This window comes from Podarcis melisellensis (assembly GCF_964234715.1).
Source record: "Podarcis melisellensis genome assembly, chromosome: 8".
NCBI lineage: Eukaryota > Metazoa > Chordata > Lepidosauria > Squamata > Lacertidae > Podarcis > Podarcis melisellensis.
In genome coordinates, this window is record NC_138540.1 from 24,850,290 (window position 1) to 24,876,260 (window position 25,971).

The window sequence follows — 25,971 nt, forward strand, 5'->3', positions numbered from 1 at the left end:
TGATTAGAAACAGATGTGTTACTTCTGGTTTAAAATGTGATTTGCTCATTTTAATTATACACTTTAGTTTTTACCTTATGTATCATCACATGGTGCTGTGAATTTGTCATTTTAAAGATGTATTTTAAGGCTGAGCAGGAAACCTACAAAATCAACATTTTGCGGATTTTCACAAGAGATAAGAAAATGTGGAGCCCTGAAGTAGCGGGGGGGGGGGGTGGGGCAAGTCTGGGGCTTAGTTAAGAGGAAAGGCAACTGACTCTCAGGCTTTGGGATTGTTGAAATATATACAACAACAAAATAATAATCAGTTTGAGCTGTGCAACTGAAATTGGTTTTACTAGACATATCTTTTAAAAACAATGTGGACTAAAGTCACTTCTGAGGTCGCTTCGAGATTAGGGGTGGTAAAGCGTAATCTCCATTAGTTTCATAGGAGATCCACCCCTTGGTGGGTCTATGTATAAAATCCATATAAACGACTCAGGTCCCAAATCTATGAAAGACTGCCTCCTTCCTGATCTTGGGTGTTAAGATCATGAGAGTCCTGTCCAATATTGTGTATATATTGTGATTTAATATTAGTGCTGTGTTTTAATCGTTTAAATTGTTGTAACCCACCCCAGGACCTTAGGGTGAAAAGGTAATAAATTGTAATAAGAATTTCGTGAAAACAATATGCAAAACGCATTATACCAATTGCTTGCAAAAAAAGGAGGCAGATCAGAAAAAATGTGCAGTGAAACAAACAAACAAACAAATAAACAAACCATAAACTGATGCTTAAATGTACAGGACCAAACTTCAGATTGGAGGCGGAAGGGACGAGAAACTGCAATCGACAAATCCATCCGTGCCATTCTAGGCAGCTTTTTGCAGCCTTCCCATCCAAGCGGCTGGGTCCGGGACCTGTCCAGCAGCCCCTTTCCCTCATTTGAGCATCGACCCAGCCCGAGGGTCCGGGAAGGGGAAACCGGGCACCAGGCTGTCCAGGCTCGGTTCCCTAGCAACCGCAAACAACCTGCCATGCGGAAGGCGCAAAGGACCGAGAAGAGGCAAGGGCTTCTTTTTGGAGCTGCGCGCAGAGGAGGCCAGATGCAGGAGGCGCAGGAGGTGTTTGACCAAAGGTGCCCACCCCGCTCCCTGGCTGCGCGGAAGGAGATGCTTTCCTGGCCCAGCGATCGGGGTGGGTGGGAGGTGGCGGATGGGGAGGAGAGGAGGGTGGGGGGGGGAGGGAAGGGGGAACTTTGGCGAGGCTGCAAATCCAATTGGCTTCTGCGCCGTGACAGGCAGCCGGGCGCCTCGCCCCCTCCTCCCGCGCGCAGCGCTGCCGGAGTGTGGATGGGAGCAAATGTGGGGAAAGTGCAGTCGGAGGCGCCGGGGCTCCGCTGACAGCACGCAGCCAGGGCGCTCGCTCTGGCCCGCCGGGCTGCCCCCGGTGCACTATGGCCAGGACCCCGGCGGAGCGCGCAGCCTCCTTGGCCGCCTTCCTCGCCTCCTGCGCCGCCTGCCTCGCGGCCACCACCAGCGAAGGTAAGAGCCCGGGAGCAGCGCGGAGAGGCAGCCCTTGCCTCGGGTGCCGGCTGGCGCGGGTGGGCTGGGCGCTCGCGAGGGCTTGTCGCCCAGCAAACTTCCTCTCGCACTGCTGGGGAGGGTCTCCCAGAGTTTGATGCTCCTGGAGGTTTGGGGACAGCGACCAGGGAACCTGCCCGAGACCGCTTGTCCCTCCAGCTCAGCGTTGCCCACACTGACTGGGTTTCGGGCAGGAGATGGCGGGATTTGAACCAGGGACCTTTTGTTGCAAGGCAGGGGCTCAGGGAGCTACGGCCCTTCGCCACACAGCGGAGGAGAAGGACATCGGGAACCCCTGCTCTGTAAATAATGAAGAGTGCCCAGCTCAGGGCGCCAGCAGTGGCAAGGTGTGTGCAGACAGGATGCCCCAGTTTTGCGTGAGTGCAGTGGGCGTTTGTGGTCTGTGAGCTGAGAAGAGGAAGAGGGTGGGTTGCTGGGCGTCTTAAAAGATGGACTTTGTTGCGTATAAAAGTCCAGGAAGGGGAGGCAGACAGGACACACCTGCTCATCACCTCTATGCTTTAGGAGGAATCTGTCCCACAACATTGTTGCTGGTTCCTTTGCCCAGATGCTGGTCTCGGTGCCCTTGGCTTTTGGGGATTAGCAGGGCGGGATTTGGGTTTAGGCCACCTCTAGTGCCAGCCTGTCTTGGCTGGCATTGTTGGTTCTAGAGCAACTGCCTATTTCTGCTGACCCCTCTGATACTGTCAAGACCACCTGCATCTTCCACCATGACGCATGCCTACTTGTGAAACTATGGCAGAACCAGCTCCTGCAGTGGAGCGGCTGACTCTGCATGGCCAACTTCCTTGGACTTTAAATAAGTGCCCATCCACTGGCATGTTCACATTCCACTGTTGACCTCTGCTTTTCCTTGTCTCATCTCCAGAAGACATCCAGGGTCATTCTGTGGGGCCTTAGAGCGAACATCAGGTAGATGGATAACTAGCCAGAGTACTGACCAGTTCTGTAAAGTCTGGTGCTGTTAGCCTGAGTTCTTCCACTACTCCTCTCCAACAACTAAAGCAAAGACTCTGCACCTCTTCACCTACAGAAGCTTTTTCCAACCTAGTGCCCTCCAGATGTTTTTTTTGGTGCTACAACTCCCATCAGCCCCAGCCAGCATCTGGAGGGCGCCAGGTTAGCAAAAGCTGAGCTACAGCATGCTTCTTGGTAGAGCTGCCCATCTCTCCTTATTCCTGCCAATTGTGTGCCACAACCGTACTTCCAAAGCCCCTACCTGATTTTGCATTCATTTACAGTGGTACCTTGGTTCCTGAATGGTTTGGCTCACGAACAAATTGGCTCCCGAACGCTGCAAACCCAGAAGTGAGTGTTCCGGTTTGCAAACGTTTTTTGGAAGCCGAACGTCCGATGCAGTTTCGCGGCTTCTGGTTGAGTGCAGGAAGCTCCTGCGGCCAATCGGAAGCCGCACTTTGGTTTTTGAAACATTTTGGGAATCGAATGGAATTCCGGAATGGATTAGGTTCGAGATCCAAGGTACCAATGTATCTGCTTTCATTTATATCCTTCCTTTCTTTCAAAGCACATGGATTTCCTTCCTTTTACTTTACCCTTACAACACCCCTGTGAGGTAGGTTAGACAGAGAGAGAGAGAGAGAGAGAGAGAGAGAGAGAGAGAGAGAGAGAGAGAGAGAGAGAGAGAGAGAAAGAGAGAGAGAAGTTAGCCTAGAGTCATCCAGGGAACCTCGTGGCTTCATTGGGATGTGACCCTGAGTCTCCCCAGTCCTTGCCATGACTCTAACTGCTACAAGTCTCTCTTACAAAGGTAAAAAGCTGGGATAGCTCAGTCATTAGAGCATGAGACTCTTAATCTTAGAGTTGTGGGTTCAAGCCCCACATTGGGCAAATTATTTACTGCATTTGGACTAGATGATGATGATGATGATAAATTTTATTTATACCCCGGCCTCCCCGGCCAGAGCCGGGCTCAGGGCATCTAACACCAGTAAAATGAAAGCAAAAACATAATAGGAAAAGAAAAAGAAAACAATTTAAAATACAGGTTAAAATGCAATTTAAAATGCAGCCTCATTTTAAAAGTAGCCCATAGATCAAAACCATAAGGGGAGGGAAACATAAGGGTCAGACTGAGTCCAAACCAAAAGCCAGGCGGCCTTGTGACCCTTGTGGTCCCTTTCAACTCTACAATTTATGAATCAATAAATTCATGTAGGATAATTCTATTAATGCTATTTATTTTAGCATTTATTAATGCTAAAAGCAACCTATAGGTTCAGGGGAAGCATACCTCTAAATTTCAGTTGCTGGGGGGTGGTGAGGACAATGGGGGATGGGTGGTTGGGCCATCCCACGGGCATCTGGATGACCCCTGGCAGAGACAAGATTCTGGATAGGATGGGTGCTTGGTCTGATCCAAAAGGGCTCTTCTTATGCTCTTGTGAATAGCAGTGGAGGAGGGTTGTTGTCTTCATGCTTTGCCTATGGGCTTCCCAGAGCCATCGGATTGGTCATTGTGGGAGACAGTGGCATAGCGTGGGTTGTCAGCACCCGGGGCAAGGCAAGTAATTTGCACCCCCTAACCCATGGATTTGCGCCCCCTAACCTTAACCCCCAGATGTTGCGCCCGGTGCGGCCAGCCCCCCTGCACCCCCACGCTATGCCATTGGTGGGAGACAGGGTGTAGAATTCGATAGCCCTTTGGTCTGATCCAGCAGTGCTCTGCTTGGGTCCTCACCTGCCTCCATGTGCTTGTTAAAGAAGATATGCCCCTCTCCTGTACTCGTCCCCCTCTTCTACCCTGGCCTAGACCTTCAGAATCACAAGTGCAGTTGTGTTTCCCTGCCACCTAGAGACAGGGGGATCATCACCCACGGTTCTTACCTGCTTCCCCTGGTGGCTGAGAGATCACAAGGAGGTCACGGCAGGGCAAAGCAGCTCCCACAACCCTCCCAGCTCCCTAGCTGCTCTCTCTCACACGCCAACTCTGAAGCTACATTAACCACAGCCACACGGAGAGAGCATGTCAGGTCAAAGACAGCTGGCAGAAAAGGGATTGTGACAGGGAGGATGAGCGCCTCAGATGAGCCCTGCTGGATCAAACTCAAGGCCTATTACAGAGCTGCAGGGGAACCACAAGGGCAGAGGGCTATCCAGCCTATCTAGGGTCACAACCTGTTCCCCCACAAGCAGCACATGAGAGCAGCATCCCCCCTCTGCTGTTCCCTAGAGACTGGTCTTCAGGGACATGCTTCCTGTGATCTTGGAGGCTGTCCGTAGCCATTGGGACTATCATAGACACTGATAGACTTCTCCTCCGTGAATTTACTCAACCCCCTTTTGAGGCTATCTAAGCTGGTGACTGCCACATCTTGTGGCAGCGAATTCTGCAGTCTAATTACCTGCTGCCTTGAATCTCGCACCATTCAGCTTTGCGGAGTGACCCCGTTAATATTGGTATTATGGGGTGGGGTGACCCCATTGGTATTGTTATTATGGGGTGGGGAGGCAATGCCTTCCTTTCTACTTTCTTCATGCCGGGCACCATTTTACCCACCTGGATTATGTGCTGTTGTCCCCCCACCCCCACCCCATTGTGTCTTTCTTTTCCCCAAGCGAAAAAGCCTAAAACGCCGGAACATTTGAGTTGCTGCATCCCCTTGATCATTTTTTCGCTGCCCTTTCCTGCAGCTTTTCCGCAGGCACCACACCTGCAGTTTCCAAGCTGGTAGAGATAAGTGGGAGAGAGGAGGGTGTCTCGGGGAATTTGCATGAGATCATGGTGACCTGCGTTCCTTTGGCTCCGAATACCCGAATAGCCTGTGCTGAGTGACCGACGTTGCTTCACACAGTCCACCCTTCTGGAAAGATGGTTCTGAAGGGAGCTGAGGCCAGGTAAACAAAGGGGCCCATCACCTTGACCCCGGGGCTTAGGGCAGGGCACTTGCTCTGTCTCCTTGCTGTGTCTCCCTCAAGGAGACAGAGCTGCCCAGACAGATCATGCCAGCCTGACTCTGGCTGGGAGGCTCTGCTCCTGTTTACGTAACTATGATTTGCAGAGTGCATTTATTCTCCCCTGATGCTGGGTGGGTTTGAACTATGGGCCACACGAGGCCATTTTGTCCTTGGCTCCAGCAGGATGCTGTCCGCGCTGCCAGGTCTGTGCCAAGCAATGCAGAGGCTTGGTACTGGCATTAATGTTTCCAAATGCCACCTTACCGAAGGAGGGTTGGTGGCTGGGGGGGGGGGAGTGGCTGCGGGCTTTCCATTCTGAATATCCGTCGCCCCTGCCTTGATTCCAGTTCCATATTTCATTACTTGATCCCCAAACCCCACCCTTTCCTCTCCATATCAAAGATCTCTTGCCTGGCAGTTCACGAGAAAATATTTTTGGATATATTTATGCCCATTGCGTTCACACACAAAAATATTTTTTTGGACATTTTTATGCTGTGAGCACGAGTTTCCAGGGTGGATGGACTGACTTGTCTGGGTTTTCCAATTGTGATCATACTGTTTGTGGTGGACACAGGGAATAAATTCAGTTGGCATCACATTTTAATGCAGACCAACTAATTCATCCACTGCATGAACAAAAGCACAATCGCTGGAAACTCCGAGCTCATCCACACTTCCACCTGTCCTTTGTCTAGAAAGCATGGGTCCCAGCAGTTGAGCCCTTGCATCACCACTTTCCCCAGGAGAACCCACTCTTTAGCGATAAATCAGAGCAAATGTCAACCCAGAGAAAACTCAGTTGACATTTGCTCCGATTTATCACTAAAGTGCAGGCTTCCCCGGGGGAAAGCGACGGGGCAAAGGCAAATCTGGATGAGCCCTCATACATCTCCAAATTTTGCAATGCAATACTCTGATCCTGCCCCCCAAAAAGTTTAAGAAGTACAGCCATGGGTTTATTAGGGGAATGGCTGCATTAAAAAATGCATATTTTCATGGAATAATATATGAACAGGCATTCTTGCAAAATCTGTATGTCCACTAAATTGCGGAAGAATTTCCATGAGGACATTTAAATATATCTATATCTATAAATGTATACATGTTTGTGTGCCTATCATGAATAATTTGGAAGCATGGAGGACTGAACTGTAGGTTGCAAAAATGAGAAAGTGAGAGGAACCAAGGCTGCCAGATCCATCCAAACCTAGTGTGTATTTGTGACCTTCTACTCACACAACCAGAGGCTGTTCCAGTACGGGACTTGCCCAGATAATTTATTATTAGTTCCAGGATCACAGTTGGGTCACAGTATTGTATTGTGTGGTGTCAAGGTTGCATTCAGTAACAGGATGGTTTGGGCCTGGCAGCCATGTGCTTCTAATATCACATCATACTCCAGAATTGGAGTATGGGCACTGAAGTCATGCAGAAAACAATGTGTCTGAAAAGATAAATGCTCAGGTGCTATTGGGCAAATGGTCCATATTCCAATTCCAGGGCTGTTCCCAGCCATTTTGGCACCTGAGGTGAACCACGAAATGCTGCCCTTCCGCCGTGACCAGAGATTGAGTTTTCACATGCCATAAAAGCCACCTTCAGATATAGGTGGTGCTCTGGTTTAAACCACAGAGCCTAGGACTTGCCAATCAGGTTGGCGGTTCGAATCCCTGTGATAGGGTGAGCGCCTGTTGTTCGGTCCCTACTCCTGCCAACTTAGCAGTTCGAAAGCACATCAAAGTGCAAGTAGATAAATAGGTACCGCTCTGGCAGGAAGGTGAGCAGCGTTTCCATGCGCTGCTTTGGTTCACCAGAAGCGGCTTCTTTTGCTGGTCACATGACCCGAAAGCTGTATGCCGGCTCCCGCGGCCAATAAAGCGAGATGAGCGCCGCAACCCCAGAGTCGCTCATGACTGGACCTAGTGGTCAGGGGTCCCTTTACCTTTACCTTATAGCACAAGTTTAGCACTTATTCCTGTGTTATTTGGAACCAGATTCTGTTCTGGAAGTAAATAGCACAGAAATGAATGCTAAACTTGAGCTACATTTTCTTAATTTTCCAGAGGTGTCATGTGAAAGCTCAGATATAATATAAAATTTAACAGTTAGGGAAACATTGAAGAAACTGGAATAAACTGCTGTGTGAATGCAGAATGAGTGGAGAGAGAGAAAGTGAAGGAGTACCAGAAAAGAGAGAGAGAGAGAGAGAGAGAGAGAATGAAAGAAAGAGAGAGAGAGAGAGAGAGAGAGAGAGAGAGAGAGAGAGAGAGAGAGAGAGAGAGAGAGATTGGAGTGGCAGGAGGAAGGTGAGAAGAGAAGAAGCACCCACTTTTGGATTCTGGTCTTGCACCTAAGGCAAATCACCTCCATCACCTGAGAAGAAAGCTTCTCTACCTTTGACTTGGAGGGTGCTCAATTACCTTACCTATGCATTCAGTATTTTGTGTGTCAGAGAGACAGACAGAAAGAGGAAATGATTTCAGAGTCGGACAGGTAAAGAGCTGGTTGACCTGCACTTCCGTTGACCCATGATCCTCTCTTTCTCCACTGCCAGTCATCACCAATTACACCCTCCCTCTCTGCTTAAAAGAAGAAGGGATTTTCTTTGGGACAATGGCATGTTTGGGTAGGAGGGTAGTGCATTTGAAAAGCCTTTCCTCTGCCTGAATGTGATCCCAATCCCAAATGAGGTCTGTCTGAAGTTTGTTGCAGTTTAATGTAGGGCAGGGGTGAGCACGGATAATCAAAGGGGAGCTGTGGGTGGGGCTGAAGTAAAAAGTAGGTGGGGCTTGAGTCAAAGGTGGGTGGAGCCACCTTTCTCTTTCGTCTGTCTGGTATCACCCCCTCCTTCGCTTTGTTGCCACTTCCCTTTCCCCTTTCCCCTTCCATTCCATTTGCTAGAAATTAGGTCAAGAGCCACAAAATTATACTGTGGGTTGTAGGTTGCCCACCCTTAACATAGTGTGCTATTTGACCCTGGGTGAATCTGTCCATTTCCTTTTTTTTATTCAGTTTTCCATTCAGTTTTCCACATTTTGAAAGCAGTTTGCAATTTTTTAAAAATTAAAAAAATCATGAAAATTCAGCAGCATTTGAATAATAATATTAATATTAATAATAATAATATAATTTGAATTTTCCCTTCCATACACAGATCTGTATGCAATTTTGTCTCATATACACATTTTTGAAAAACAATTTCCCCTTAGATTATGCATTTTCACGTGTTATTTTCACTAATGCATGCATTACAATGCACATTGTCTCCATGTGTATGCATTTTTGTACGTGTCACTTGGCTGGAGAAATACATTGCAAAATCCAGATAGGTTTAAATTTCAAAAAATGGCTGAGTCTTTGTTTGCTTATTGTTTCACCAGTGGGTGTGGTGTGACACAACAATGAACATAATTGGAAATAATAATAATAATAATAATAATAATAATAATAATAATAATAATAATAATAATAATAATTGCTACTCCCACACCCTTTCCACATATGCATGTTTCTGTTCCCCCATGAATCACGCATTGAAATGGCAAGAAAGAACTGTATGCCAGTATACTGCCCGAAATTTCGTCATTTTACTCCTACAATTTTCAGGGTTAACGTGGTTGCAAGCCCCCCGCCCCCGCCTGGAAGCAATTAACATGGAACTGAGTCCTAAATTTCCACTATATTCTGCTAACCTTCTGGAATGGGCTTTTACGTCTCATGACAGCTCAAATATAATGCAGAAATTAATAGGGGAAACGGAATAAACTGACCAGCAAATGCGGTCTATTGTGATCCTAGCATCCCAGCATTGTGATCCACAGCACTTCTGAGTAAGACTCCAGTCCGCAAGATGCACAAGGTGCCAAAACATTATTTAGAGCTACGCCTGTAGGTTATGGCTATGGCAACATCACCCCGGCAGAAGAATCCACTACTTAATTAAAACAAGCTATTAAAAGGAAAATTTAAAAATCCAATGAAATATACCATAATAAACCATGGTGTGTGTGTGTGTGTGTGTGTGTGTGTGTGTGTGTGTGGAATGTAAGCCAAAGGATGGTATAGCTCACTGATTCATTGACTTCCTGAAGTTTTTACCCCAAGTGATCTGAATTGTAGAAACTTAATTATCAGCTTCCTTGGGATTATGAACAGTCTGCGTTTTCTAAATCAGTCAGAAGCAGGTTGGTGCCTCACTATCTTGCAGGAGGGGCTGCAATCAAAGTGGCTAGGATGAGAAATCTTTGTTTAGTTTTGTGGCTAGCAAAGTAACGGAGAAACGCACTGGAAAATATGGGCTGGACGATGAGGGCTCTGGTCTTTCTCCCTCTCTCACAACACTAGAACTCGCGAGAATCCCAAAAAGCTGAATATTGGAAGGACAAAAGGAAGTATTCACATGGAGTGTAGCTAAACTTGTTCCCCCAGGAGGCAGTGATGGGCATCGACATGGATGGCTTTAAAAGAGGATTAGACAAATTTGTGGAGGGGAAGGCTATCGATGGCTACCAGCCATAATGGCTACGCTCTGCCTCCCCAGTCAAAGGTGGATTGTTTCTGAATACCAGTAGCTGGAAACCAAGGGAGAATGCTGCTGTGCTCAGGTCTTGTTTTGGGGCTTCCCATTGGTTCATCTGGGGGGCACTGTGAGCAGTGGCAGAGTTAGTTGCATAGGTGGCCATGTGCACCCGGGGGGGGGGGCAGGGAGAGCTGCACAGGTGGGGAAGATCCACTGTGAGCTGCACGGGGGCAGGGCTGTCTGCCACGCTCAAGCTACTGCACACGGGAGCGGCAGGGCGAGCTCCCCGCGGTGTGCCTTTTTGTCACTCGCCCTCAAGATGACCCCCGGGGCAGACCACACCTATCGCAACCCCCTTCCTCCGCTAGTGACTGTGAGCACAGGATGAGCCTTTGGCCTGATCCAGGAGCCTCTTGTTATGTTCTTATGATACACAGTGGTCATTCCTACCCAGAATGTAGGAACGATCAGTTCCTTACACATACTGAACAAAGATTGGGTGGGACTCATTAAAAGTGTCATATCGAGGTTGCTGAGTCAGTCTATATTGGTTAAGGTGATCCTTCGAGTGAACTGGTCTCAAGTTATTAAAGACTGGGCTGTACAGTCTCCCACTCCGAGTCACTGGTGTGGACTAGAATATCCACATGCCCCAAACAGTCACTGAAAAGCTAGGAACATCATTCCTTAGTCCTTAAATTGTGGGTCCTTAAAAGGGGTAAGGGACGCAGGTGGAGCTGTGGGTTAATCAACAGAGCCTAGGACTTGCCGATCAGAAGGTCAACGGTTCGAATCCCCGCCATGGGGTGAGCTCCCGTTGCTCGGTCCCTGCTCCTGCCAACCTAGCAGTTCGAAAGCACATCAAAGTGTAAGAAGATAAAAAGGTACTACTCCGGCGGGAAGGTAAACGGTGTTTCCGTGCGCTGCTCTGGTTCTCCAGAAGCGGCTTAGTCATGCTGGCCACATGACCCGGAAGCTGTAAGCTGGCTCCCTTGGCCAATAAAGCGAGATGAGCGCCGCAACCCCAGAGTTGGCCACGACTGGACCTAATGGTCAGGGGTCCCTTTACCTTTAAAAGGGGTAAGCAAGCTTCCAGTCTGTCACCAAACTAGAGGTCACATTTTATTATGATGAATTCCACACTGAATGTTTTCTGTAACAGGAGCTACTGCATTATCCTTGGTGTGTTAGAAGTATTGCTGAAAAATATTAGTTTACCTTTTACACCTACTTTCATGCTGGAAATAATGTGTGTATACAATGCTATTTTTCTAGAAAAATAGGTGCCGAAGCTCATCATGAACTTCACCCTTGTTCTTTTAGAACGACAATGGTGCCCATCTGAGAGATGTCAAGCTTACCTCCTGTGAGCAAAAAAGCTTATTTATAGTTTAGCTCTCCCTCCCCCCCTCCAAAATTGTTTAGGGTTTGTTTCGTTATTAACAATTTGTTTGGAACTTGGTAATATTAAACATATTTTGATATTAGTTTTTTTTTAAGTGATGTGATTATCTATAAAGAACTTTATGGGTTGTAGTCAATATTAGTCCTACTCAAACTCATTACAGGTAATGAACATAACTAAGGTTCATTAAGTCCAGTGGGTCTACTTTGTGTAGCACAAGCACTGGATACAACTCAGTATCTTTAAATGGATTCAGGAGAATATATTTCACTCCATTTTATTTTGTGTCAATCATCTGTTTCCTGATTATGTTTGAATTTTTCAGTGCCCTTAAAAATGTTTCCTTCCCTGAAATGTGTTAAGCTCACAATAAACACTAATTTTGGAATTTATTTCTTCAAGCTGGAGGTCACCCCAGAATTGCTTCTGTAAGACCCCACAACTCTCACACACATGCTTACATAAGTAAATTGACAATACTTGCTTTATGCTTATGACTTAGCACACTTGTTTCCAGCAATCTAGTTTTAAAATATGTTTTATGTGTGTGTGCTTTTAGGAAGGGAGGAATGCAAGGGCAGATTTATCTGTACACATAACACACACACATACACACAGAGACAGAGAGAGAGAGACTAATTTTTCATTAACTGTAACTACACCCTTCGAAAAGCTGTTGATGATAGTTTTATAAGCCATGTCGGCAGGAGATCCATTTTGAAATGATTTTCCAGTGTGTGATTTGTCTGACTTATTAAGCAGGCTGGTGCCTGCTTTTGTCGTGCAATATCCTCAGAATGAGACTTCTATTGACATCATGCAAAATTCAGTTTAATTGGCTATTGCTTTCAAAGCAAGGCCTTCGGCCGTCTGGAAGCGTTTCATCGTTCTGACAGTCCTGCGTGGTGCAGAATGAGCGTGAGAAAGAAAGGGGCCACTTGCCATCATTAGTACAAACTCATTGGCCTGGAATGTTTTTCTTTGTTTTCTACTGGGTGTGATTATTGTAGCCTGATTCTGTGGCCGGCCGGCCAAGATCTGCCTCCATCTGATTTGAGAGGAGGAAATAGCAGCGGGATTGAAATTAAGAAGTGAGTGCAAAGTAATAAGAGTCAAACAAAGAGGAATTAATTCCTGACCACTCGAGATCTCTTCAATTGGTCAATGCTAAACACATGTCATATTTATTTACTTACTAAAAGCCCTGCACCCTACATTGCTAAGGAATTACTGGAAAATGAAAAGGACTGTGCAGTTTTGAAATCAGTGGTCAAAAACAGTTTGGTTTTGAATGCTTCAGTCCGCCATCTTAAATCAAAATTGTATCCAAACAGAGACAAAAACCTGCCCCTTGATCTCAGGAACCGTCATGCAAAATTTGGCCATGATATCTCAAGAGCTGTCCAAATGCATAGTGAATAGGCAACTAGCTTGGTCAACATTCAGCATTCTTGATCCCGTAAGTAGCGGCAAAACTCTGTATTACAGAGCCTCCAATACCCACCTTCCTGAGCTGCTCCAGAAGAAGACACCATGGGCAGTGTCAAGGTGTCAAAAGCAACTGAGATGTCAAGGAGAACCAATAGGGTTACACTCCTCCAGCTCTCTCCCAACAGAGGTAATAAATCAGGTCAATCATGGCTCTTTCGGTGGCAAAACCAGATCTGAAACCAGACTGGAATAGATCTAAATAGTTTATATAGTCCCTCAGGAACATCTGCAGCTGGCCAGCCACCATTTTCTCAACCACCTTGCCCTGAAAAGGAATATTGCAAACTGGATGCTAGTTTTCTGAAACCTCTTTATCCAGGGAAGACTTCTTTAAAAGGGGCTGTATAACTCCCTCCCAGAATAAGGCACTGATCAATCTCACTGGACTCATCTGTTTTGTCAGGCTTCAAAGCAATTGTGAGGCATGACATAAACAGGTATTTGCATGGTACATCCCTGCTTAAAAAGGGCACATTATGTCTGTGTTCCTTTCAAAGTGTACTCCTATGTGCCAGTTTCATCCCATTCCTGCATTATCAGGTGGATTAAAAATAATAATCTGCACCAAAAATCAGCATTTATTGAATATTTTAAAACATTTTTTTAAAGAATCAAAACAAGTGCTTCTGAATCTCTCAAGTATGCTTTTAAAAGCATATTTTTTGCCCTAGCCAGCATGACCAATGCTTGGGGATAATAAAAACAAAACAAAACAAAACAAAACAAAACAAAACAAAACAACGAACGAACGAACGAACGAACGAACGAATGAATGAATGAACTTTATTACGGTCACAGACCAGGATAAAAAACCAAAACAACAACAACATATAAATAAAATAGCAGTTAAGATATATATATATATATATATATATATATATATATATATATATATACACATTTATTCATTCATTCAACAAAACATAAATAAAATAAAATAATCTGTCCAACTACCCCTGTTACACGATCATCTTTCCCATGCAAATGTCATAAATTCAGGAGATACAGGTCGATTGCAGCGTTAATTCTGTAGAGACACATTTTCTCCCCAACGTGCAGGAAGCCTGTGTGTGAGAGAGAATCAGAACCCAGCAGCACCGACTGCCTCATTCAATTGCTTAATTATGCAATCCTGCTAAACGTCCTGCAACCTTCTTAAACTTCTTGCATCCCCTCCCTCCCCACGGCCCTGACAGGTCCTTTAATTAACTATATGCAGTTTGCCAGGTCAGAATGCCAGGAGAAGGCGGAGGCGGAGGCGGAATATTTTTGCTACCTAGCTTTGGGAACTGCCTCGCCACACAGCATGCTCTAAATGGAGCTTAACCAATTTCGCTTCCAGGAGCAAAAGTGCAGAACCAAAATAGACTGAGAATCTCTCTTTCTCTCTGGCATGCCCCAGTAAGGTGAGATGTGTGCTGTGGTACAAGAGAAGCCCTTGAAGGAACCCAGTTTCCCCCACCGCTGATGAGAGCTTTATTCCTAATGCAACAGTGCAGAGGTAGAGAGCCTCTGGCTCACTAAACAGACCTGGTCCATAAGGTTGTTTTAATTTGGTCACCCTGGCCACTCTGGGTGGCTTCCAGCATATAGGTAAAGGTAAAGGGACCCCTGACCATTAGGTCCAGTCGTTGCCAACTCTGGGGTTGCGGCACTCATCTCACTTTAGTGGCCAAGGGAGCCGGCATACAGCTTTCGGGTCATGTGGGCAGCATGACTAAGCCTCTTCTGGCGAACCAGAGCAGTGCACGGAAACACCATTTACCTTCCCGCCAGAGCGGTACCTATTTATGTACTTGCACTTTGACATGCTTTCAAACTGCTAGGTTGGCAGGAGCAGGGACCGAGCAATGGGAGCTCACCCCATCGCAGGGAATCAAACCACTGACCTTCTGATCAGCAAGCCCTAGGCTCAGTGGTTTAACCCACAGTGCTACCCGCGTCCCGGCTTCCAGCATATACAGAAATATAATGAAACATCAAACATTATAAACTTTCCTATACAGGCCTGCCTTCAAATGTCTTCCAAAGGTTGTAGAGTTACTTATCTCCTTGACATCTGATGGGAGAACGTTCCACAGGGTAGGTGCCACTACTGAGAAGGCCCTCTGCCTGACTTCATTTCTCCCAGTGAGGGAACAGCCAAAAGGTTTTCCACAAACGGTACTTACCTGCCCCACACCTGATGTTGTAAATGATGGAACAGCTAAGAATACAAACTGCAAATAGTTATTTTCATTCCTTATGCAGCTTGCCAGGGGTTACAGCAAGCTCCTTCAGAGACATGTCTTCAGCAGAATCTGCCTCTTGATGCTGACAGCATGCCTCCAACAGCTGATCAGCCTCTTTGAAGTTGTCACCTGTCATCATAATGATGTCAAGTGACTGACAAGTGGGCAGGGTCAACCACCTGTCAAAGCTGGACTATGGGGAGCGGAGGCAGTCAAAGTTCTGGCTTGCTGCAGTTGGGGGGGCATAGTCATAGTAGAAGCAAGGATTAAGTCCCCTTCCACAACACCATCACTATGGACCATGCCAGCTTTGTTTACAGTTTTTGTTTTTAATCGTATCCGTGCAATTGCTAATTGCACAAACAATGGCACATCTAGGTCAATCCTAATTTATGGGCAAATGAACTAATGTAGAGAAAGTGGAATGGGAGTTTCGTCGGCCAAAAGAGAACTGCCATGGGGGTGGGGAGACAGAATGAAATGGCCAGAGCAATGCTGGAAGGGGGGTTGGGCCAGCCTTTTGGTTTAAAGAACTAATTGAGCCTCCTGGCAATTGGGTGATACAATAGGTAGGGGTGGGTGTGTTTGCTTGCTGATTCGACATCCTCCCAATTTTTAAAAAGAATAATTTAAAATATTAACAGTGGAATCCTTATGCATGTCTGCTTAGAATTAAGTCCAGTGAGGCTTACTTCCAATTAGTTTTTTGGGGGGGACGGGAATTCAATTCAGTTCACATTTAAAGGTGAACCCACCTAATTTGCACTTTCAGAAACAAAACAAGAACTGAAATTTGCATTTTTCTGAATTTTGCAATGCAATTCTCCAGCTGAATAATGTCTACCCCAAAAAAATGTGCATGCAAGGATAAGGTGTGCATGCAAATGTACGTATGCCATAAAAAACAACATACAGAAATGAATTATATTTGGGGAAGTTGCTTTGCAAAAAAAATAGTAAATGTGTCTGTTAGGGATAATGGCATACAAAAGTGTAGATTAGGATAAATTTGCCCTAAAATGCTGATGAATTTTCATGAGGACTTTATAAAAGAATTGCAAACTGATGTGGAAATATGGAAGGCCAAACTTAAGAATGGAAAAATGAGGAATTGAGAAAAACCAAAATTGGCATAGGTGCCCGTCCTTACATCTAAGCAAATGGGTACAGGACTGCTCCCTAAACTCACAATCCTATACATACTTTTCAGAGAGTAAATCCCACTGATTTCAACTGGGCTTGCTTCTGAGTAGACATGCACAGGGTTTGCAATGAAGGCTGGATTTCTGTGCTCACTTATCTTGGAGTAAGTCAATGAAACTTAGTTCTAAATACAGTGCAATGTTCAACATGATGTGGGCATGACATTGAGGGTCCAAATTCCTAGTTGTGTCTTCACCAGCACTAGCCAGAGGCTGGTTTGACATATGCCACCAGGGCTGGCCCACCCATGAGACAAGGGGAGGCCATGCCTCAGGTGGCAGGATCTACAGGGATATCCAATCCCAGTGTAGATCTTTATCCTCCTCCCTTGATCCTGATCTTCACTCACCCCTTCTTCCCTGGAGGGGAGGGGGTGCCTTCGCTTCAGGTGCCAAAATGTCTCTTGCCGGCTCTGCATGCCACTGTATTTGACAAAGCAACTTATGGTGTCCACAGTCATGCAATTTGATGGTAAGAATAATATTTATCCAGTGGCATAAATATTGCAGTTTATTGCTGGCTGGGTGGTGAGTTGTTTCCTCACCACAAGCACATTTTAAACCTTGGAATCACTTCTCGGATTCACAACAAAGGCCAGACTCAGAACATCTGTGTTCCCCTGAAGAACTGGATCGTAATTTGTGGCCTATTTGTGGCTGAAGTGGTGCAGAGGAAATGCAGGGATGGGAAATGTCAGCATGGAGTGCGGAAAATATTTCTGTGCCGGCGCCCTAGGGGAAGAAAAATGGGGGGATTTGCTACTTAATGGGCAGGTACGCAGTGGGGCTTTGTTCTCCAATGCATGGTTGGCATATCAGGTGCTAGAAACTGAAGGGAAGGAAAAGCTCCAGAAAATTATTCAGACAAAGCAGGATGAATACATTGCAGGAACAAAACGTGCACACACAGAGGTATATTTCAGTCACATCCTTCTGCCAAGGAGTTCTAGGAAAGCTACATGGTTCTTCTCCTGTGTGGACAGTACTGAGATAGCTAAACGTAAAATTCTGACACAGTATAAGGCTTACTGTATGTCCCTGATCTAAAATCTGTTGCTTGCAGCATGAGCTGTAGCCTGCAAAAGTATCTGTGCACTGACAGACCCTCCAAGTGTCCCTATTCTCCAGGGACAGTCCCGGATTTACGGAAGCCGCCCCAGTTTCTGATTTGTTCTTGGAATGTCCCCTTTTCCTTAGGATGTCCCTATTTTCACCGGAGAAATGCTGGAGGGTATGGAGCTATCTGACCCCCGAGCCATCTGAAGACAGCTCTGTGTAGGAAAGTTTCTTAATGTTTAATGTTCTGCTATGTTTTTATATATGTTGGAAGCCGCCCAGAGTGGTTGAGGCAACCCTGTCCAGATGGGCAGGGTATAAATAGTAAAATTATTGTGATGATGATGATGATGATGATGATGATGGAACAGAACGTCCCTGTTTTCATCGGATAAATATTGGAGGGTATGACGGACCTTGGCTGGCAGCTGCTGGTCTTTTCTCATTCCCACCCATCGCAGGGTTGCCAAGAAAATGGCCCCATGAGGCTCTCGCTTGACACAACGAATGTCCAACATGGAGGAGGCTGAGCTTTTGGCTGCCCACCCACAGCACACACACACACATACATGGCTAGATTAAAGAGAACCTTCACCAGTGTTGAAAGGCATTTGGTTTCCAGATCACGAGCAGAGCAATTTGCCTCGACTTCCTCATTAACTTAAGCTGGGCTCCCTGGAGGCAGACAACTTTGGAGCAGGTGACTTTGATTCCACCCCTGCTGTCTCCCCCTACTCCATGAAATCTCTGCTTGGGAGATCCTGCTCCCTCGCTTCTTTTGGTGTGAGCAGAGAGGTATTGGTATGGGTTTGCGTGTGTGTGTGTCGTAGCTGTGCACCACGGGGCATAATTACTTTGGCTTTAGTGTGCAGACTTCAAACCTGGATTAATTCCCGCAGGAAGTGTGAAACAAACAGAGAAGGACTTGGCTGAGCCTCTGGAAAGTAAAGATTGCAAGGGGGAAGTGGGAGCACGTTGTTTTGGATGGAGTGGCTCTGCCCTTGAAAGAAAGAAAGAAAGAAAGAAAGAAAGAAAGAAAGAAAGAAAGAAAGAAAGAAAGAAAGAAAGAAAGAAAGAAAGAAAGAAAGAAAGAACAATGCACAGATTCATGGGGAGGAATGCTGGACCCAGCATTTCTTCTGGCTGTCTAGATGGATTTATTATTTTATTTAGTGGATCTGTACCCCACTCTTCAGCCAAAAAGACTCTCAGAATGGTTAATCAAACAAAAACGCAGGTGTACGATGGAGGCTGGTTCATTATGGAAAAAGCAAGCTCTATTCTGCAGTTGTGGCTAACATAGAAAAAGGGGTGCTGGAACTCACCATGAATACCTCGCTTATTCTCTTATAATGGCAATGGTGCCCACCTGAGAGGTGCTAGAACACAGTTCCTGTGAGTTCTGGCTGAAAAAAGCTCTGGGTAACATCACTGGGCTTGCATCTGTGCAATATGAGACTCGAATACCAGCTGTTGAACAAATGTTGCTGCTTCTGCCATCACACTTCCCAGGTCAGAGGCTCCCAACCTTGCCTTCACTCAAGCTTAGTGATGGCCCAATCTGTCAGTTTCTGTTTCTCTCTATTCCTCATCTTTCCACTCTTAAGTTCGCTTTTCTACATCTCCACATCAGTTTGTGAATTTTTGTTTGAACTTCCTCATGAAAACTGAGAGTTTTAATGAGAATTTCTCCTGATAGTTTGCAGGTATTTTTGCACATTTTTGGAAAGCAGTTCCCCTAATGTTTGTATACTTATTTTTACTAATCAATACATTTTGATGAACATCGCACAATTTCACCATGGTATACAGTGGTACCTCAGGTTAAGAACTTAATTCGTTCCAGAGGTCCGTTCTTAACCTGAAACTGTTCTTAACCTGAAGCACCACTTTAGCTAATGGGGCCTCTTGCTGCCTCCGCGCTGCTGGAGCACGATTTCTGTTCTCATCCTGAAGCAAAGTTCTTAACCCAAGGTAATATTTCTGGGTTAGCGGAGTCTGTAACCTGAAGCGTATGTAACCTGAAGCGTATGTAACCCGAGGTACCACTGTAGTTGGTTAGTTTCTCAATAACCCTCTCTATCCTCCATCCCGGCAAACAGAAGGCCTTATCAAGGACAGGTTCCAGTCAGGCAAAAACACTCAAGGAGGGTAGAGAGTTGGGCCAGTGAGGGGTGTGGCCTGGGGAGAAGGTGTGTGACTGGAAATGGGGTGTGGCCTGGGAAGAATTGCAGGGGCCAAATGGAAAGGCCTAAAGGGCTGTATTTGGCTCCTGGGCCGCAGGTTCCCCACCTCTGCATTGGAGCATCCAGTCATTTGAGGGCTCCCAGGTTCTTCAGATTCTGACTTTTGATGAATAGGTTCTCAAGAAGGCCCAAGCATTTGTTGGACAACTGTGCGTGCCTCACATTCTCTCTAATGAAAGTTTTCTTCTTATATCTTTCAGTGAACTTGTTGGACACTTCCACCATTATTGGCGACTGGGGCTGGCTCACCTACCCTTCCCATGGGGTAAGTCACATGGAAAACCTATGGAGAGGGATGAGCGATAGGTCAGTTGGTAGAGCATGGGAATCTTAATTGTGGGTCTGTACCCCACGTTGGGTGAAAAATTCTCACATTGCAGGGGGGATGAACTAGATGGTCTTTGTGGTCTCTTCCAATTCTGCACTTCTTTGATTCCTGTTGGGTTGAGCCAAATTTCCATACTGTTAAGTTTCTTGTTTCCCAATGTTCCTGAGAACCCCACCCCTGGGAAGGAAGTAGCCACCATCTTTTTTGATAGACTGACTTAGGCTACCGCTTTAGAAAACTCAGTGGGGAACTGATTGCCCTACAGCCTCTATTCTCCTCCTCCAAGAATTTATTTATTCCTCTTTAATGCGTTCCAAGTTGGTGGCCATCACTGCCACTTGTGGGAGAGAGTTCCACAGTCTAAATATGCACTGTGCGAAGAAGAGTTACTTCTTTTTGTCTGTTCCAAATCTTCCATTGAATAACCCCAAATTCTAGTGGCGTAGGAGGAAAAAGTCCCCCCCCCCGAGCTGAGCCAAACAATTTCTCCCAGCAAACATCTGCGCTTCCTTCTTCCTTTGCCCATGTGGGCAAGCTTAAGCCACACTCGTATCTATTATTTGCATCTTTATCCCTTTATAATCTGGTGTGTATGTGTGTGTGTGTGTTTAAAATCTTGTGTTGATTTTAATTTAAACTGTTAACAAGTTCCTGAATACAGATGTAATCAAACCCGCTTGCCTGCCGCATTAATTATGATGTCCTCATTTTCATCTTGCTAGGAGACCTTATCTCAATGACATGGGAAGAGAGGAGAGTCATTTCGCTTTATGAAAAAAGAAACAGAGATAGGAACAAGGCAGTGCATGTTAGGTTGTAATAGGAGCTCTCACAGCCTGTCCTTTTCTTGCACAGTTTGCATCCCAGTTAATCAGAGGAACCTCTTTCAAATAAGGAAAGTGCTTTAAATAATCAGCTGTTGGGAAACTTCCACCACATGGGCCTAATATGGTCTTGGAGGTCGGCTTGCGAGGCTGTTTGGGGCAAATTCAAGTCATATGGGAGCATTCAGCAGGCAAAACCCTGAACTTTTTGAATTGGATGCCTTTTTTCCTGCTGCCTTGCACAGTAAAAAGAAAAGTCCCCAACTTCAAAACATGCCAAATTTTGTTTGCAAAGGAAGGATCAAGAGCACACTCAGAGTGCACACCTGGGCTTGAACTATCAATGACCCAACATCATATAGCATCAGATGAGTGACAGGAACATAGCCCGCCTACCTGCCAGAGCGGCCTGTGTCGGGTTAGCCACTTCCCGGTCTGGTCCTCTGTCCAGATCTACGTAGTTCTGTAACCTCTGAACTCATCCAACTAACAACCCTGTGAATGTTTCCTCAAAATAAGTCCTGTTTAGGGAAGGATGAATCTGAATATTTCGGTTTCTTCCAGTTTCTTATTTTCCCAATCTTAATTTAGATTGCCCCATTCCCACATACATTTCCCTACCCCCAAAACGGCAATATGAAAATTCGTACTTGTTTTTTTGTGCGCTCATTTCTCCTAATATGTACATTTTTATACACATTTGTTTCTGGTATATGCATTTTCATGAGCAACTTTCCCCAAATGGAATGCATTTCTATACTTTATTTTGTGTGCACATTTCATGAATATGTGCCTTTTAACTTTTATTGATTTGCTGGAGAACTGCATTGCAAAATTCAGAGAAATGTGTTTCAGTTTGCATATTCGCCTTTGGAAGCACAAACTTGGTACGCTGGCATTGAAATGTGAATTGAACCACTTTCATCCCCTAGCCTGACCAAATTCAGTGAGACTGAAGTCAGTGTCTTTATGACTGTAGCCCTACAGCACCCTCCTACACTTGTCTGTTGACAAAGGTCAAGGTGTCAGTTAAAGCTGTGACGTCCCTTACCTTGGGACGTGGGTTTGAAGTACAAAATCTGCTGGACCTGGTGCCTCTAACTCCTCTCTCCTGCTCTTTCCTTCCAAGTGGGACTCCATCAACGAAATGGATGAATTCTTCAACCCCATCCACACCTACCAAGTCTGCAATGTCATGTCCCCCAACCAGAACAACTGGCTGAGGACTAGCTGGGTGCAGCGTCACGGGGCTCACCGGGTGTACGCAGAGATCCGATTCACCCTGCGGGACTGCAACAGCATGCCAGGGGTCCTGGGCACATGCAAGGAGACCTTCAACCTCTACTACCTCCAGTCGGACCGCGATCTGGGCAGCACCCCCCGCGAGAGCCAGTTTGTGAAGATTGACACCATTGCTGCCGACGAGAGCTTCACCAACGTGGACCTGGGCGTCCGGCGACTCAAGCTCAACACGGAAGTGCGTGGCGTGGGGCCCCTGAGCAAAAGAGGCTTCTACCTGGCCTTCCAGGACATTGGAGCCTGCATTGCCATCGTCTCGGTCCGAGTTTACTACAAGAAGTGCCCAGCCATGGTGAGGAACTTGGCATCCTTCTCCGAGGCAGTGACAGGAGCAGACTCCTCGTCCCTTGTGGAGGTGCGGGGCGAGTGCGTGGGGCACTCTGAGGAAAGGGACACCCCAAAAATGTACTGCAGTGCTGACGGGGAGTGGCTGGTGCCCATCGGAAAATGTGTCTGCAGTGCCGGCTATGAGGAGCAAAGGGATTCGTGTCTGGGTAAGTCTGGATGTGGGTTGTGCAAAACTACTGTTGCTGCTGTTGAGAAGGACAGAGGGGAGAGGCACCGGGAGAAAATGTTTTGGTGCTGCTCTATTTGATCAGGTCCACTTCAAAGAACAGGTACAGGGTTGCCCCTCACCCCCAAATTGCAGCTAAAAAAATTGCAATATTGCCTGTCAATGACCTGTGAGCTTCCATCAGGAACAGACTTCAGTAATCTTTCATAATGCTAGGGTAAATCTGGACAGAAAAGTTGTTGAGCTTTTTTTGGCAAAATCATGAAAAGAATCATGAAATCTGCCATAAGTCTAGATTTGACCTATTTCTGCCCGGACACTGCTGCCGACTGCGATATTATGGATATGTCCAGGAAATGGCAACCCTAGTAATACAGTCCCCTGTGCAAGGCCAAAATTTGGCACCCCCAAATGGATTATGGGTTTCCTCAATTTTATGCCCCCTTAGCCCACACCACCCTAAAACTGCTGCTGCTTCCATAACCTGGAGGATGTCAAGGTGTTGGTTAAAGGGAGAAAAATAGGAAACCAGACAGAAGAGGGAAATGGCCCACTTAGACCTCTAACAGCTTACAGCACACATCTTAGAGTCAAGGATTATTACATTGTTTCCGGTTCCACCGCTGTCTACCTTCCCAGGACTTCTCGAGGTGTAATTAGAAGCTGGAGGTCCTTCTGGGCCCACGTACAGTGCAGGAGTCAATAACAATGGAGATACCCGATTTGCTCCGAGTAGAGATTGCCCTGAGCGCCAGCCTCACATGCATTGATTATTTGGCGCCATGCCGAGCGGCCTCCCTTCCAGCTGTGTGCGTTTGGCTCCGCTCCAGGGCCTTCCCTTGGGGGCTCTGGCCACTTCTGGGCTCCATCAGCCGGCCGTTTTTTTCTGCAGCCCTTCCTTTCCTTTGGCAGGAAATTTTCTCAGCAAAGAAAACAAAAGCAAAGTCAACAGAAACAGAGCTATCTCCTTAATCCATCGCCGGCGAGCACTTGGGGGAAGACGGAGGCGTTTTCCCTGAGTGTCCGTGGGCTCTGGGAAGACGGCTGCAGCTCGCAACTGTATAAACGACGATAAGGAGGCAGCAGCTGTACAGAAGGCAGCAGTACACACTGCCCTGAGGCTACATGTGTACAACAGGCGACTTGACTGGGGTCCTCATAGGAGGCTTTGTTTGCTTTCAGTTTCTTTCAGGGGGGGAAAAAGAGCTATTTAGAGGAACAGAGCTTTGACTTGGCAAATATGAAAAGGCGGCTTTGTTTAGAGGCGGGGGGAATGTGAACAGCAGGATTGACAATACCTTGCACAAGGTTACCTCTGGCAAAGTCACGCAGGGAAGGACACGGCTATGCTAGACAGATGCCCGTCTTCACGTGCCCTGGATACATTGCAAGTTCGGAAGTCACATAGGCTGTGAACCACGTGAAGCAAAGAGGGAACTTCCTGGCCAGAGACTGAATGTGGCCCTTCAGGGTTCTGTATCTGGCCCTCAAGACTCTCCCTAGGCCACACTCCCTCTCCGCAAGCCACAGCCCTCATTGGCCCTGCTAATGTTTAATTAGGTTTTAAAATCATAATTATGATATAGGAAGGAGAAGATTGGGGAAGGAGTCCTCTTCCTCCAGATTGCCCCCTCAACAGCTGTTGAGTGGAGGGGTGATCTGGGAGGTAGGCATGAGACAGGAAAGTGAATGTCAGGTCAGGCAGGCAGGGGTGGGGCTAGATGACCGCTGGGCACCACTTCCAACTCTGCAATTCCATTGTTGTATATATATTCTTTGCTAGCAATTTCCCCTAAAATAGAACACAAGTTCTTCCTTTTCAGTTATGCCTGCAGTTTTTTCTGTCCTGAATCTGAGGGCTCATGAGGTCATGTGGGCATCACTGCAATAAGGGCAGTTGGAGAAGACCCTCCAGAGAAAATATGATGGTCTGGGGAGATATTTGTGTACATGGGTGCACAGATAGTGCATGCATTGAACTGAACATGCAAACACCCCTTAGACAGTAAGAATTATTTATTTACAGTGGTTTTTTATTAAATTGCTATGATTCTGATAGTTTGAGAAGTTAGTGTTTTTGTTCTAAAGTTAAGACCCTGTGCAGAAAAAAAATGAAAAGAGCAACACTGCACAATTCTTTCTATCAAATGTAAACCTTGGTAGCGGGCTTGTTTTTTAGGAAGCACAACAGACCTATAATGCCTTGCCTTGTTGCCAGTAAAAGGGAATTGCTTCAATGGTGCCTTATCGCTGCTTTCACACAGCAGCTGAGCCTGTTTCCCCAATGTTTCCCCAATTTCCACACTACATCTGAGCTTTCACCCAACGTCAAAGCCACTCCTGGAAATACTGTGCAAATTTAGTGCTCGTTTCTGTGTTATTTGCAAAGCATCCCCCTCTCCCTCTGGAAGCAAGTAACGAGTGCTAAACATGTGCTATATTCTGCTACCTTTCTGGAAGTGGTTTTTACATTGAGTGGAAGCCCAGATATAATGCGGAAATTAGCAGTTAGGGAAGCATCGGCGAAACGGAACACAGTTTCATATTAATGCAACCTTAACTGGTGTCACTTAAACCCTTTCCTTTGTCTGGCAGCAAATTTGTGAAGACCAGAGATTCCATGTTCATTGAATGCTACATTTGAACAACAGTGTGAGTGCACAGGTTCACCACTTGTGTATGCAGGCACGCACATTAGCACACTCATTGAATGTGACGTCCCAGTTAAAGTTAAAGCACCCAGTTAAAGCACTCTTAGCCTGGACTTAGAATCATAGTGTTGTAGAGTTGGAAGGGACCCCAAGGGGTCATCTAGTCCATTCCCCTGCAATGCAGGAATGTCAGCTACAGCATCCATGGCAGGTGGCCATCCAACCTCTGCTTAAAAACCTCCAAGGAAGGAGAGTCCACCCCCTTCCCAGGGAGACCGTTCCTCTGTTGAGCAGCTCTTACCGTCAGAGAGTTCTTCCTGATGTTTAGCCTGCTCTTTCAGCAGAGAAAAGAATCGGCGCTGCAAGATTGATAACCCAAATCAACTGGAATTGGAAATTCCTCGTTCCGCCGTTTTAATTGTCAGAATGAGATCCCACACTGCTGTCACCCTGGGTAATATTTCATTCCCTGCCATTGGGACAGGGTGATGTAAACCCCACTTTGTAGTCCTAATCATCTTTCTATAAATATCAGAGAAATTCAATTTTTTTGGGCAAGGGAAGAAATTAAACCTTTAGCTTCGTAGTAGCATCCTAATGTGACTCCAAATTAATTCCCCATTCCTTCTCACAGCTAGGCATCCTATTTCTTAAAGATGTTTGCACAGCTAAGGACTTCTTTATAGCTTTAATG

At 46.2% G+C, this 25,971-nt stretch overlaps 1 protein-coding gene across 2 annotated transcripts in view; it reads left to right on the plus strand.

The window, feature by feature from the left end:
- The first annotated feature begins 1,287 nt into the window (after positions 1-1,287).
- Positions 1,288-25,971, plus strand: part of EPHA8 (EPH receptor A8) — a 62,393-nt gene continuing 37,709 nt past the window's right edge. For both annotated transcript variants that reach the window (XM_081923529.1, XM_081923530.1), the window contains exons 1-3: positions 1,288-1,533; positions 19,862-19,926; positions 21,943-22,606. In XM_081923529.1, the coding sequence (XP_081779655.1) occupies positions 1,446-1,533; positions 19,862-19,926; positions 21,943-22,606 (817 nt within the window). In that variant the 5' untranslated portion in view covers positions 1,288-1,445. The remainder of the gene's footprint in view (positions 1,534-19,861; positions 19,927-21,942; positions 22,607-25,971) is intronic.